Genomic DNA, 15666 nt, shown 5'->3' with positions numbered 1-15666 from the left:
GCGTCTGTCTGGAGCCTTCACTTGCCCCATAGAGCTGAGTCCATACAAATATCAGTGTGTGTCCCTCTAAGGAGATGTGTGTGTTAACAGCTGTCCGTCTGGAGTGACTTTTATTTAGCTCCTCCTCCCCCAAAGTTTTCTTGCACAAAGGTGTAAAGGAAAAGTGGAAGAGCTACAACCTCAGCTGCCTTTTACTCCCTGTCATGCTGAAGCAGCTCTGACAATTTTCAGTTGTTCAGCTGAGTATCCTCAAGCTTCGCATCCAGAGCATTTCTCATTCTCTTAATACCAACTGCTCTTGCATGAATACCAGCAGTCAGACAGACTTTCCTTCTCCTCCCTTCCTTCCCTGTACAAATTGCTTCCCCAGGGCCATCCAAATGCAGAGCTCATCTAGGAGGGAAGGAGATCAGTGTGCTTCAAAACCCAACTGTCAGCAGGTGAATAATTCTTTTGAATGGTGAATGGAATGTAGCAGGTAGCTCATCTACTCAGGAAGGTCCTAAATTTGATTCTGTTTTTCTTTGCCATCAAGAACGCGTTGCAGAAATTTCTTCTTTTGGCACAATCAATGGAAGTCCCTTCAAATCCCGAGGGCAAATGCTCCTAAGTTCCCGTGCGTGGATGAGACGTATTCATCCAGTGCCACATCCAGGAGATGGAGATGTGTCAGGTTCGGGACCGAGGTGCTTCTGTCCGGTCTGTCTTTGCTCTCAGGACTGATTTACAACTTCACTTTGCATAATGCCTACCTCTATGTAGATATGCATCCAGTCTGTAGGCAATAACAAAGATTTGTGGTGGAGGCAAGCCCTTCCCAATGTCAAGGAACTGTCCTTCAGACTTCCCTTAATACTGTCTCTGCAGTTGAGGAAAAAGTTGGCATGTGCGGAAGCCTCTTCGTAAGTCTTAGCACAGGACTTAGCTCTGGAGCATCTTAGAGCTGTTCTGGACCTGCACGCTCTGTTCATCTTGATAGAGTCCTGAGGTGCACCTATGTTTGTCAATTAATCTTTCTAAATTAATATGTAATGCCAAGAGGCAAAAAGATGCATGCTTTTGACATCCCCAGAGCCTTGCTCTTTTTCTGTTGACTTAACAGGACCACAACTCTTAAGCTGTCTCCTGTCAGTTTCATGGTTGTCCCAGGATTGTTGAGATGCCATGTTATCACAGGGGACCCAACTGCGCCATGCCACGTCTCCACCAATCATTCCTTATCTGCCTTGATGTGCAGAAGAGAGGTTGCCGCATTTCATCAGATTACACAGTCCATGGCTTTCCACCAGGGTGCAGTAATACTTGAGATTAGCAGCCACATGGAACAAAGTGCTGTTGCTTGGCAGGCAGTAAAGCATCATCTCTTGATTTTTTGCTGTGTTTGTTCATTTATTTTTTTTTCTTCAACCTTGTTTTAGCAAAGGCAGCTGGCACCTTCTGCCTCTGCTGTCAAGAAGGGCTACAGGTCCTAACCACCTATGGAAGGAGGTGTATGTGTAGAAGAGACATTCCAATAACAGATTTCTTCAGAGCAGTCGGGGTGGGTCTCCAACATACCCCCTGCCTTTGCTTTGGGAGTTTCTGGCTCCTGCAGACAACAAACTTGGGAGGCATAGAGTCATAGAATGGCTTAGGTTGGAAGGGACCCTAAAGACCATCTTGTTCCAACCCCCTGCCATGAGCAGGGACACCTCCCACTATACCAAGCTGCTCAAAGCCCCATCCAGCCTGGCCTTGAACGCTTCCAGGGATGGGGCCTCAACAGCTTCTCTGGGCAACCTGTTCCAGCATCTTGACATTTCTGCCCTGCACAGAAACACCAAGGGATTATGGTAAAGTAAAACATGCAACCACAATGGATGCTGATGCCCTGTTTTTCATGTCTGAGATATATCGATGCTTGTGGTGGTGCAGTAGGGGAAAATAGGTATTCTGCCAGTTAAGTGGTTATAGTGGTTGTCTCTGGACTGGGTCCAGTCCTCATCAATATATTCATCATTCATCAATGACCTGGATGAGGGGATAGAGCGCACCCTCAGCAAGTTTGCCGATGACACAATGCTGGGGGGGGGTGGCTGACACACTGGAAGGCTGTGCCACCATACAGAGAGACCTGGACAGGCTGGAGAGCTGAGCAGAGAGGAACCTTATGAAATTCAACAAGGGCAAGGGTAGGGTGCTGCACCTGGGGAGGAATAACCCCCTGCACCAGGACAGGTTGGGGGCTGACCTGCTGGAGAGCAGCTCTGTGGAAAGAGACCTGGGAGTCCTGGGGGACAACAGGATGACCATGAGCCAGCAATGTGCCCTCGTGGCCAAGAAGGCCAAGGGCATCCTGGGGTGCGTCAAGAAGAGTGTGGCCAGCAGGTGGAGGGAGGTCATCCTCCCCCTCTGCTCTGGCCTGGTGAGGCCGCACCTGGAGTACTGTGTCCAGTTCTGGGCTCCCCGGTTTGAGAAGGAGAGGGGACAGCAAAGGGCTACCAAGATGCTGAGGGGACTGGAACACCTCTCTTATGAAGAAAGGCTGAGGGATTTGGGTTTCTTCAGTCTGGAAAAAAGAGGGCTGAGGGGGGATCTTATCGATGCTTATAAATACTGAAAGGGTGGGTGTCAGGAGGATGGGGCCAGGCACTTTTCAGTGGTGCCTGGGGACAGGACAAGAGGTAATGGGCACAAACTGGAGCATGGGAAGTTCCACCTAAACATGAGGTGGAACTTCTTTCCTTTGAGGGTGGCAGAGCCCTGGCACAGGCTGCCCAGAGAGGTGGTGGAGTGTCCATCTCTGGAGACATTCCAGACCTGCCTGGATGGTTTCCTGTGCCACCTGCTCTGGGTGACCCTGCTCTGGCAGGGGGTTGGACTAGATGATCTCCAGAGGTCCCTTCCAACCCTATGGTTCTGTCATTCTGAGGAAGTGCTGACTCCATTCACCCATGTCCTGGCAAAAGGATTGGTTCAACATTCACGCAGCTGTTGTGAGTTACAGACCTACAGATCGAAGCAACTTCATGGCTTGCTTCGGTGTTTAATGTGCTGAATATATTGGTAATTATACAGGCAACACGAAAGGAAGAGAATTGTTTCTTTAGACGATTAAAAACAAGTTACTTAGCTGTGTTCCCAGGGAAGCAGTGCTAGAGTGCCTTAACAAGCAAGTCACTGTTTGTTCAATGACAGATTTGGTACTAATTTTGCTGCTGTCTGCTCCCGTTTGCGTCTCGTGGTTGTGGATGAAAGAAGCAGAGCGGGTGATTAGCTCAGACCCTGCTGAAAAAAAACCCAGTAGCTTCTGAAGAACAAGGGAGTGAGAGTATATTACCCTCTGGCGTTTTTCTTTTATTTAGCAGGTAAAACTGTTCATTGAACCAGAGTTCATTTACAGTGGTACCCTAGCAGACTGCAGCAGCAGGATGAACTACCAGTCACTCACAGTGCAAACAGGAATTATTCAAGCCCTGGATCATATGTACTCAGGAGTTCAAGTCTCTCTTGTACTGCTCGCTAGATAGCTGCCGGTGTCTCTCCCTTGCCTCCAAAATCCTATCAGGCATCCTGGTCCTTGTTTTAGTCCCCAAATCACATTTATATCTGCGTTCCCCCCAGCGAGTTTCAATTCTAATGCTGTTAATCAGAAGCTGGGTCGTTCACAGGATTAAAATCTTTTAGCCACCAAATTAATGGAAACTGAAGCATATGTTTCCTTTGAGGATATACTTTCTTTTCAGGAGCTTTGACTTGGAGGATCATTGGTGAGATAATATCGGGAGTCTTAACTAATCCCCTAATGATTGTACCAGGATGAACAAGTCTTATCTATAATAATTAGCCCAGCGGTCCACCACAAGGCTACTCTTATGTGATAAGTGGGTTTCTGCATTGAAAAGGACTTTTCTCCCATTGCTTCAAAGCTGGTGGCTGTGCAAAGTCCTGAACGTCGCGGCAAGGTAGCATGCGACCGTGTTGGGGCTGGGTCGAGCTGGCTTTCTGCGCCCTTTGGAGCAGGTTGTATTCTAGTCACTGACTTCATTAAAAATGCATGTGTTAAGTGATGGGATAATTACGGTACGTTTGTCTGGGGATGGATGGCAGCAGAGAGAGAACTTGAAAAATGTGTCTGAGAGAAGATATCAGCTGTCTTTAGAGAAAACCATTTGCAGCAGTTGGTTTGGCGGTGTACACTACAACTGCTGGTGCGAGGACACGTTCAGGACAGCAGTCTAGGAGAAGTGGTTCAACCTCAGCATCTCCAGGGTTGTGGCCAGAGTCCCCAGCACTTATGTGCTTTAGGTTTGTTGACATCATATCGTTCCTTTGGATTTTCCTCTGTCTGAATGATCTTGGTTTGGGAGGGTGCACCTGCCCTTGCTGGTCGCATCGGGAATGTGGTTTTGAAGGGTAGAGGCTGTCTCCTGTCTGCAGCTGGCACCCAGTTTTTGCCTGGGGGTTGCTTGACTAATGCAGCAGACCATTAATTTGCAGACAACCAGGGTATTTCCAAAGGCAACTTCATCAATTGGCAGGAGATAAATAGATGCTGCCTTCCTGAATAAAGCAGGGCTGGAACCCTCTCTGTTTATCTTCCCTCCCAAACTGGGTGTATCTGCTATTGCTCTCTAATCTCTTCTTTGTTTTACTTGTCTGAAACCTCTTGGCTGGGGGAGAGGTTTCGTGGCCTCTGAACAGGAGAGGTTTTGTCATGGTGATTAGTCGGTTTAGTTAGAGGGCTGGAGACCTTTGTCCATAGGCTACCAAAAGATGAAAATGATTATTATTATTTGCCCACTTTACAGGGGGACTGTGAGGATTAATTCATATTTGTAAATTGCGTTGGAGATGGAGCTCTGTATAAGCACTAAGGATTATTGCTTTCTAATTCATCAAGGTAATATAACTTCTATAAAGACTTTTAGCCTCCGAAGCATCTTGGAAATGGTAAGAGTTCAGTTCCTTTGAAATTATATATATTTCTAATGTTTAAGGTAAAAACAACTGCTGCTTCTCTGCTGCTTCTTCCAAAAAAAATTAAAAAACAACAACAAACAACCAATGCCAGATTGTGATAGTGCCTCTTTTTTCCAGGAGTCCAACGTGCTGATTGCTGCTAACAGTCAGGGTACAATTAAGGTAAGTTATTTCATGCATCTCCTCTTTAAACATTTGAATCTGTTGTGAGTGAAGACCAAGGTCAGAGAAACTGTACAGCCAGGAGAAGCCATTAGAGGAGGTCATCCCAACTGTAGAACTTTGTAATTTAAATGATGTGTTTGCCTCTGGCACACGGTGAAGCGAGCAGACAGCACACCAGCGATGAAACGGAGTTTAAAGCAAGGTGTAGAAAAAGCTGCTGGCGGCCATCCAGCACCCGCTGTCCCTCCACCACTCGCTGTCCCTCCACCGCTCCTCAGGGTCCCGGTAGCGTAGTCCGGCACAAGCATCTCCTGAGGCTCGTGCTGGTTCTTGTGGCAGTGGAGGCTGGGCGATAACTTGCCAGCGTTAACCAGAGCCCATCCTCTAGCTGCTGCTGCTGCCAACACAGGGTGCAGCAGAGCTGAAAACGGAGCTCCTGATGTGCAGCCAGCTGGAGCAACGTTTGAAATGAGCAGGGATGTTCCCTTGCTTTGCTTGCTTCTGGTGCCTAGACTGGCTGTAACAGACAGCAGCTGTTAGTGCAGGGTTTTGTGAAAGCAACAGTCTTCCTTGTGCACCAAGAAGCCAGTGTTTTGCCAGGTTTTCAAAACTTGAATTAAAAGCCTTCCAGAGTGTTTGTTCAATGTATTTCTATACATGAAATGTCAAGTGATATGGAAAAGAACTTTGTCCTTCCTTTACATGGCTATCAGACAGCCAAGCAAAACCAGTACACAAATCCAGGCTGGTGCTGATCCTCTGGAGAACCGCAGGTCTGATGCCATCCCAAATTGTCCCCAGCAACATTGACCTCCACCGTGTTTTTGGGGCTTGGTGGTTAACACTGCAAACTTGCAGCTCAGAGCCCTGGCAGCTTTCTGTAGCTGCTGATAAAGGGGTTTCCTTGCTGTTTGCAAAGTTACACGCTGGATTGGCACTCTCATGAAGCTGAGGTCCTCATCCTGACTTTTTCCTCGCATCCCTGTGACAATAGCAGCTCTCTGGGGCCAGACCGGAAAATTCACAAAAAAAAGCAGAAAACGCATGGAGACCGCAGTGGTCTGTGTTTGACTGTGTGTTGAGGGTTTTTTTGGGTGGCTTTTTTTTTTCCCCTCCTTTTTAGGCCATGAGTAGCGTGGTTACTCCTGCTTTTGCAGTGTGTGGTGCTGTAGCCTCTCATTCATTGGCTATTTATTTCGCAGGCTGTGGAATTGGTTGCTCATTACTTTGGTCACTTCCTTCTTAGTAAAACGGGTAAAATGCACAGATGCTTTTGATATCTTGAAGTGAAGCCAGCAGCAGCAGAAAGAGTGATTAGAGAGGAGAGGTTTTGCTTATGCATGTTACTTGTTAACGAGAGAAGGTAGACGGAGGAATGCGCAAACAGCCAGGGCTGTCGGAACTCTGTCATTCCCATTTGCCTTTGGCAGCATGTGGGCGGAAGGTGGGATGGTCTGTGAAAGGACTGGGTTTGCACAAACCCGCTCCAACCTAGGGGCAGATGCCATACCAGCCAGCACCCGTGGGCTGAAGCTTTCCCCAGTAACACCACCCCGGGTTAAGACTGGCTGTGCAAATGCCTCTGCAAGTGACAGCCCTCGTGGTTACTTTTCTTCTGCCATCTCTAGACCATGTCTTCAGAGGCTGCTGCACCATCTTAGCATGGACAAGGGAAATGTGACCACAGAGGGCTGAGAAGACAAAATCTCTGATCTCCATCACAAGATTTCCAAGAGATGGTTGATTGGGATGTGCAGAAATAAGACAACTGGGAATGGTTTTGCTTAATGCCATTATTTATTCTAGCACAAGCAGACATCAAAATCATGATCCTTGCCAAGTGCTTATCCCATTTGTGTGATATTATTGCATGCTGGTGAATAAAGGGTAAGGGGTGTAGGCAGAAGGGTCAGTCCTGTCCTAGTGATCTATATGCTGATGTAGGAGATAATAAATGTCATAAATTGCTGTTCTAAACGTCTCGTCTTCCCTACTAATCAGGTACTGGAGCTGGTATGAAGGGTTTTCTCTCAAGGCATGAGGTACTTGGTCCTGCCGATATGCTACAGTATTCATCTGGGATCCTCAGCGGGACAAGAAACCGAGACCACCTTGATGTTCCTCCCCAAAATCATCATGTTTGGGTTTTTTTTCCATTTATGGAATTTCGGGGACGTTTTGAGACACTGGAAACACCAGTGAACTGTCTGCCATCAACATTAACTCCACAGACTTTGCTGCTGCTGGTGGTGGTGGTATGGTTGTCTAATTTTTATGATAGGAAAACAAATTCTTTTAAATAAAAACAAAAAGGAATAATAAAATTTATTGAGCCACAAGCTGAAGCTGGAAGATTCTCTCTTGTTGCATATGGGAACAGATTACTTGGGAAGGGAGCTTACAGGACCACACAGGGCTGTCCTCAGTTGCACATATCTCGTTACCTTCATCTGGACTATTCCTTCATCCCCACTGGAAAAAGAAAGTCTCTAAGCCTCACTTGGACATGCAAGCAGTCTGCTTTGAGATCCCATAATGATATGGTTTAGTTGTTCCTTTGATTTATTTTTTTTTTAGATGCATTAAATGTTGAGAAATGTCACCCAAGTTGACACCTCTGGAGACTGAAGTCCTCTGGTCATCAAGAAGAGAAGGGCAGCTTCCTCTTCCTCCTCTCCTTACACCCCTGCCTTGATCTGAAGGGGCAGCTCCAAAGGAGAGAAGTATGTTGTCCTTCCTTCCACATAAGCCTGGGCCTCTCTGCCTGCCACCAGCAACATGCTGAGATGAGGGGACATGCAGTTGCCTGGGACCTGGACTGACCTCACCAAGATGTCGTGGGATAACGATCTCACACGTATGCACGCACTCTGACCGGGCTGTGTTTGACTATCTCAGCTAGAGGAGGAAGCTTCTAGATCCAGTTACCAAAGCCCTGCACCACTTCATCGCCCGTGTGGTTTGGTTGCGTTTGCCCCTCTTTGCACACGATGGAAGCCAAGCGTTTTGAATGTTATAATGAGAGAGGGGAGGGAGTTGGTTTGTGATGTGTTTCAGAGCCATGATATAAGTAGCCTTATTTTTAATGGTCATGCATACACTTAATTGTACATACAGAGGGGGAATAAACTATGATGCTAAGAGTTGTTGTTGCTTTGTTGGCAGGATAGCAGGGATGGGTAAGAAGGTGCAGACGGTCTTCGTGAGTAGCAGTCATGCTGAACTGTCAGGATTGCTGCCAGAACTCATTAAGCTTGAAAGTGGAATTGGTGGGCGTAGCATCTTTCCCTAGCTGCGGGTGGCAAAGGTGCAATGTATACAGTGATACCTGTAGGAAGTGTGTCAGTTTGCAAACAGAATCTCTCTGTGTTCATTCATGGTACACATAGTCTCCCTCATGCCTCTGAGCCTGAGGTTGCTCGGACCTCTCTGTGTGTCAGCCAGGCAAGGCCCTGCTGCAGTCTCGGGCTGTAACTGATGGTGGCATGTGAAAGGTCTCTCACATCTTCCAGGTGTTAAATGCCTGATTCTGATCTTCCCAGAAAGGTGGTAAGGTCTTTGACATCCTTGGGTCACAGGATAGAAAAGAAAAACAAAGATGCTCTCGTGGGTACGAACAAAGGAGCACGGATGGAGCCTTACAGCAGAGTTGGGGCAGATACATTGGTGCCTGTTTCCAGTGGGGCCACAGGGGACTTATACGCACCTTCAACCAACAGCTGTGGCTGGAAGGGTGTGGGACACACTGAACTTGCTGTTGGTTGCTGGAGAGTCCTCTCCAGTGGGGACCAATGGACAGCTCGAGAGAGGTGCAGATAGCCCCCAGATGCTGCATGCTGGTTTTCTTCCATGGTTTCTGGCATGCCAGTGGCAGGGTGAGAGCAACCAGAGATGAGACTCTGCTAGCCTAGGTCCTGTTCTAAGATGCTATCTGCAGGTCTCCGCCATATGAAATTGGTTCCTTCTGTCTTGACGGCAGCTGATGCATCCCACTGAGCACTAGCTTGATTCCCATTTTGCTGAATTTTAAGAGAATTTGGTGCTGGGGTTACTGTGCTGGGCTGTGTGAAGCATCCTTCTCAACCAGTGAAGACCGGGCTGGCACGAGGAGCAATGACCATCACTCTTGCTGCTTCTCCTGGTTTCAGGCATGGGTTTCCCTCAGCCTGTGGCTTTATTTGTCGATGCCTAATAACTTGTTTTGCAAGCTGCTGTTGTACCCCTGCTCCATGCTGTGCAGCCGCTGGTTGGCAGGTCACCTCATTCTCTCCAACCATTTGAAGGTCCTCTGTGTTTTAAATTGAAATCACTCCAATAAAGCTGAGATCTTAAAACCAGAAGAAAATAAATGGCTATTTTGAACGCTGTAAGGTTAGTCCTTGAATTAAACAGGGAAAACAGTTTAACATCGGCCGCCTTTATTTTTTTTTTTGGGTTTCATTCTGTTTCAATCAAGATAAAATGCAAATTTGGTGTCTGGCCCTAATTAGAAACACAGCAGCTCATAAACAAAAGTTGATGGCATTTTTTGTCTTTGTCTCTTTGTCAGAAGTGGTACGTGTCTTATTTTAATCCCCTTAATTTTCTTTCCTTCAGGTAACTCTTTGCAGTTGACATATTAAGTCGCATATAATTAACTGTGATCTTTTTTTTTTTTAACAGTATTTGCTCAATATTTTTTTTAATTAGTCACCTCCTCAACAAATGGTCCCTATCGTGTTGTCAGCCTTTTTGGAGTTGGGGAGTGACTGAGTTTGGGAGGGACCTCCAGAGGTCTCCAGTCCAACCCCCTGCCCAGAACAGGGCTTGCCTCAAAGTTGGATGAGGTTGCTCCAGGGCTTGGAGATGTTCACAACTCAACTGAGCAAGAATTGGAGATTTCCTAAGTCCCTCTGGGAAACTTTTCCAGGGCTTATGGCTCTCCTTGCAAAAATTAATTCCAGCTGCGCACTTACAGTCATTATTCTCATTTTCTTCCTTTGAAAGAACAGGGTTACAAAGCCCTTGGCTGGAAGCTGCCCCAGAATGGTTTTGCCTCCAGCGCTCGTGTCCCTGCGAGAGGTGTTGGGTGAGTCAGATTTTTCTTTGAGAAAGGGAATTTAAAACCCTGCCTGGCCAGCCAGCCTCTTTAATTAATTTTAAAGCATTTAATAGAAGAGTAGGAGGGACATGCCTCAGTACTAAAAAGAAGTTCAGAGCTGGAGGGAATCAAAAATGATGGTCAAGGGGAAATTTAAATTAATATCAATATGTCAGAGCTCTTCTGCAGTGAGTGTGGACAGCTGCTAATGCCAAGGTTCGACTCAAGCACTATAGCCTTGTTTGTTTAGGGTAATTTTGTTTAACTATGGAAGGTCATAATGACAGCAGCGGACAACTGGGAAGACAAATCTGACTCCTCCCGTGCTCGAAAGTGCTCTTTCCTTTCTCACAGCTTCTCGGAGGCTAGAAATACCCAGCAAGGACTTGTGCAGCAGTCTGAGGGCAAAGTAGAGCGTTCACTGTGGCATTTGCCGTGAAGAATTCATCTTGTGTGTCGGCAGCATCCACACATGCAGGCACCCTGGTGTCCAGCAGAGGTAATTGCATCCTGCCTTACGCCATTCCCCGCCGCCGCCGCCCACAAAGACCTTTTCTTGAGGCCATCCTCACCTCTTGAGGCCAACAAATCCCCCTCGCTTGCTCTCCGAGAGGGGTTTGCCTTCCCCTCAGCTGTGGAGAGCCCGCCTGCTGTGCTTGGTCATGTGTGTAGGGTTATTACAGAGCATCTGTAGGAGCTGTCACCCGCTTCAAATGTTGAGGAACTGAGGGCTTTGGCTAGTGGGAAGGTGGGCTTAAGACCACGCGAAGCTGTGAATTGTAGCAGCGTTCATCAGATAAGGACCAGAGCCTACATCTTCTTCCTTTCAGAAAAGCACTTTAGCCCTTGTCCCCGCATAGGTTGCTTCAGTTTTGCGTTCAGTGAGCTGCAAATGGTTTCTTCAAGCGAGGGTGTTCTCATCCTTATCTCTGTTCAACAACAAGGCAGTATTTGGGTATTCTAGGCTTTAATGTCTTCATAAAGGAATTAAAACGTTTGGGTGGGTGAAGACAAGACTTCTTACTCTGCTCCACGTGTTACCAGGCCATTTGAGTTGAGTAGGTTTTGCCAACAACCTGTTTTAAATCTTTCCAGCTTAACTTTCACACCTTAAGTCTGGCTCTGGCTCATGGTTGGCCGTTGTTACTTAGCAGGGGCAGGACAAAAATTCGTCCCATAACATCAAGCAGCATGAAGAATGCTTGGGTGAGGGGAAAAAGTGAGCTTTTTGACATCTCTTAGAAATAAATTATGAGGGGGGGGAAAGAAAAAAAGCATGAACTTTCCTCGGCTGATCTGCAGTGCAGGGGAGGAAGGTGGTTCCAGCTCTTCCAGGACCTCAAGCATCTCGGAGGGCTCCATGAACCTTTCAGTTGAGGGAGGACTCCATGCATCCATCGTAGCCTCTTTTAATCTGCCTGGAATAGTGAGTGTGTGCAACGTGCCTGCTACAGCCTGCGGTGGAAAACAGCTCACCGGGGAGCGGGAAGGAAGAAAAATCTCATCTGTGGTAGCTGCTTGCCCAAAGCCTCTGATCTGCGCATGAGCAAAGGCAGAGAGAGGCAGCTTAATTTTTTCCTCTCCCAGTTTTGCCTACTCTTAAAGGTATTGCTGTCTCCCCAGTCCATTCAGGGAGATGTATTAACCTTGATGCTCTTGTTTAACTCCCAAAATGTGGTGTTGGGGACCAATGGGACTGGCTTTCGCCTGGAGACTTGCACAAATAGCAGAAGGGTGTGAGCTCCATGACCGTCTTTAACCCTGCCATCCTCCCCAAAATCTCTCCGGTGCCTCTGCCTTGCTGAGGACTGGGGAGCGTGCTGTCACTTAGTCTCTTAAAATCCTTTAAGGCAACCAAGAAAAATAATTTGGAGAGTTTCAGAGAAAAAAAAAAAAAAAAGCCAAACAAATGTAAAGGCCATCCTTAGGAGGCATGAGTAATAGCATGTGACAGCTGAAACCAAGCCAGCAGCGCGAGCTCGATGCAAATCCCAAACCAGCGAGTGTCGATGTGCCCTTCCAGCCTGCCTTCCCATTGCCCTTCTCAGCGCCAGGAACCTCGCCGGGAAGGAGAGCAGCCCCTGGAGCTTGTAATTCAGAAATTAAATGTGTTCATTTAAAGGTTACCTCGTCGTAACCCCTTCAGCATCGTGAGCCTCCCAGAGGGGACTGGCCAATGCCAGGGTGCTGCAAGGAGCCATGATCGCGGTGCTGGGCTCCGATGGACCAAGCCCTGGAGGTACAAAGGCACTGGATCATCCCATCTATCCCCTTCTCCAGCCCCGCAGTGAGGATGGTGACTGCCAGAGGACAAGCAACTCATGCTGGAGGTGTGACACCATTCCACCCCTCAACCCTCCACCCATGAGATGTGTGGGGTTGAGCAGGGAAAATGCTCAGCAGTTCTGATTTGTCCTCAGGGACCTTATTTAAACAAGTTTGTGTGGATTACTGTGCTTAATCAGACTAGTCAAAATCCCTGTAAAACCATTTAGGCATTTAAGAAGGAAAACACACTCCTCTCATCCTCCTAGAGCTGAGCAGGAGCTGGTCTGAAGCCACCGACTCAGCTGCTCCTGTCCCACCGACGGTGTCCCAGGTCAGAGGCACATGCTGGGGTGCTGCCTCCAGGGACAAGCCCTTACCCCCCTAGCCCAGTGCCAGGGCTCATCTGCCCATAGAATACAGAGAGTTCTTTTATATAGTGTTATTTATTGCATATTATTTATTTTTTTAAGTTGTTATTAAAGCAGTTATTAAGAGCCAGTGGCCTTTCTCTAGTCCTGTGGTAACGGAAAAACATCCTGAAGCTGGCATTGATTTGTGGGCTGTAGAGTGACCCGTGACTTAATGGGGCGGCGGGTGTAGGGAGTAAGCAAAGCGGGGCTGACCCCTCAAAGTCATCGCGCTCCAGCTGGCCCCAGACGGGCGCCCGAGCCAGGGTGAAATGGGCCAAAGCCCAGCAGACCGCAATGGCGCTGCCCCAGGCGTGGCCCTGGCAAGGGCGAGCGCTGGGCTGGGGGCTGCGTATCCCAGGGGATGGGGGGACGTGGTGCAGCCCTGCCCAGGGCTGGGGGGAAGGTATGGCTGCATCCGAACCCACTCTCCTGCTGCCCGGCTCTGCTCAGAGGAAGAGGAGGAGAGCTGATTTCCAAGCTCTTTAAATGCGATACGATGGGTCCGTGTTGGTGGCAGGAAGAGCTGGGAGCGCTGCATCTATTTTGCGAGATGTTAAGGAGCAGCTTATGTCTGGATGTTAGCAGAAAAGACATCCCTGTGTGTCCCAGCTCACCCAAAATGAGGAGGAGAAGAGGGTAGCGCTGATTACAACCTGTATCCCCCCTCCTCTTTTCTCCTGTTCAGTTTTTTCCCTGTAGGAGATTAATGGGAACTCTTTGTCTTCTAACATGACTGTACCTTATGAATTCTCTGTCTCTCCCTCATCCTTTAAATTATCCACATAATAAAATATGTATTCAGTGATTTCAGGTCATAATTTGATCTGCTTAGGGAAGAAAAGGAATGATGGAGAAGGGTTGCCAGCATGCTCCGCTCTCCTCCATTTATCTTTATTTATCATCTTTTTTTTCCTAACAACCTGTGCGCAGCCAAGTGATGGAAATGCTGGTATCCATGTTCTGGCTCCTTGCAGAACAAGTGCCCCCCAGCTTGGCAGGCCCAGGTGAGCTGCCCTGTCTGTTGGCAAAGGTGATGTTCAGGGTGGTCAAAAGGCTGAGCCATCCCAGTAATTCATCCCTTGCCCTTGCTACCTCTGCGCTCAGTATTACCTAGCTGTAAAATGGGCATGAATTTGCCTCCACGCAAACCCCAGGTATGTGGTGGTTCCTGCAGGAAAGCAGCCCTGCACGGATAAGCCGGATGGGCACACGAAGCACCTGGGATGTGCCCAACCAGCTGGCAAAGGTGGAATGGCACAGCCTTATCCCAAGGCAGAAACATGGGGTTAAAGATCCTTCCTTTGTCTTGTCTGTGAGGCAGCCGTGAGGCTGCGGAACAGCACTGGAGCTGCCAGAGTTTCATTTTAATACCATATTTTATGTCTGAATGTGGGTTTTAATTCCTTCAGTACATTCCTGCGACATCTGAAAGCCTTGTGTGTGGCAATAGCGATGATAAAGGGCATTTTGCATTTTAAAAAAACCCTAGGAACCTGTAAAGGTCCAACGTTGCTGTGGGATGCTGCGATTCCCACCGTGAAGCTGCCTCTGCCCCACAGGGCTGGGAGGAGGAAGGAGAGGGAGCCCAGCACCACGCGGCCGGTGAGGGATATCCCCAGCACTGCGTGACCCAGGAAGAGCCCCCACACACACCCACCCACCTCAAGGCACCAGCCTCCTGTGGTAGGAGTAAGGAGACCACGTGGGGGGATTTTCGGCCTCTTCTGTGCAGAGGGAAGGAAACCCTCCCAGCTTGGCTGCCCCACTCCAGTGGCCATGCTGAGAGCCTGTTACAATCGTTTGCCGTATAAATAGGGGTTTAAAATCCTCACGTTTAGCGGAGTCCTTGGACTGATGTTCCCCCAGGTGCCTGTTTTCCCCGTGGCTGTTTACAGAGCTGTTTGTCTGTCTGCAAGCCTGCAGAGCCTCTCCTGACAGGGACGCACAGCCATGGGCTTCAGCGGCACTGCCCGGTGTGTCAGCGCAGCTGCTCGGGGAGGTGGGAGACTGGGGGGAAGGTTTCCAGAAAGGGGGATTTGGTGTCTTCTCCTCCAAGGGCCCCCCGCCCCCTCACAGATGCCCCCCAAACAGCCCCAGGAGGCTGTTTGCCTCTTGCCTCTACTTTTAAGGACTATTTATTCTGGCAATAGAGCCACTCTCTGCATGACCAGTGCTGCTGATGGATGAGAAAGCAAGGGCTTATCGTGGTGACGATGCTTTAATGATGATGAAGTGTTACTATCGGCATCGCTTAGTCCAGACAGGTGAAGAGAGGGAGAGAAACCACATCGGTGCCATGCACCCGGGGAGGGGAGCTGGGCGCCCCAGGCATTTCTGAGCAGCTAAGGGTGGCCATGCTTCTCCACCTTCTGCTGCGAGCAGGGGGCACTGAGAGGGAGAAAAAAAAGTGAAGGCAATGCCCCAAAGCACCCCGTGTGATTTGCAAAGCCAGGAACTGTCGTGCTTTGCCAGGATGAGAGCAGCTGGGCTTAAATAAACCCTCTTTTTGGCACCTCTGCATTGGCCCTGGGAGCAGGGGGAGATTTCCAGCTTGCCTTGCACGGAAGAACCTCAGCACACCAAGGAGGCTGGGTTGTGTTTTGCCAGCAAAGGAGGCACTCAAGCCACTGCCAGCTCTCGGTCCCTGCCTGCCTTAATCCCCTGCTGCTGCCTGCCAGGCAGTCTGATGTCCCCATCCCCAGTGAGCGTGGGTGCCACCAGTTGCTTTCCAAGTTTGCAGCAAGTTTTGAGGGCGCAGGGCGACAGCACCGTGGTGAAGCC

At 48.7% G+C, this 15666-nt stretch overlaps 1 protein-coding gene across 8 annotated transcripts in view; it reads left to right on the top strand.

The window, feature by feature from the left end:
• Nucleotides 1–8268, top strand: part of COP1 (COP1 E3 ubiquitin ligase) — a 134882-nt gene extending 126614 nt beyond the window's left edge. For 6 of the 8 annotated variants that reach the window (XM_054213199.1, XM_054213195.1, XM_054213198.1 and 3 more), the window contains 2 exons: nt 5080–5124; nt 7129–8268. In XM_054213199.1, the coding sequence (XP_054069174.1) occupies nt 5080–5124; nt 7129–7146 (63 nt within the window). In that variant the 3' untranslated portion in view covers nt 7147–8268. The other 2 variants (XR_008468238.1, XM_054213197.1) reach the window with 2 other exon arrangements.
• The last annotated feature ends 7398 nt before the right edge of the window (nt 8269–15666 follow it).

Source organism: Rissa tridactyla, chromosome 8 (genome assembly GCF_028500815.1).
Source record: "Rissa tridactyla isolate bRisTri1 chromosome 8, bRisTri1.patW.cur.20221130, whole genome shotgun sequence".
NCBI classification, from domain to species: Eukaryota; Metazoa; Chordata; class Aves; order Charadriiformes; family Laridae; genus Rissa; species Rissa tridactyla.
Note: the sequence above shows the minus strand (reverse complement) of the source record. Positions and strands in the feature narration are given on the sequence as shown.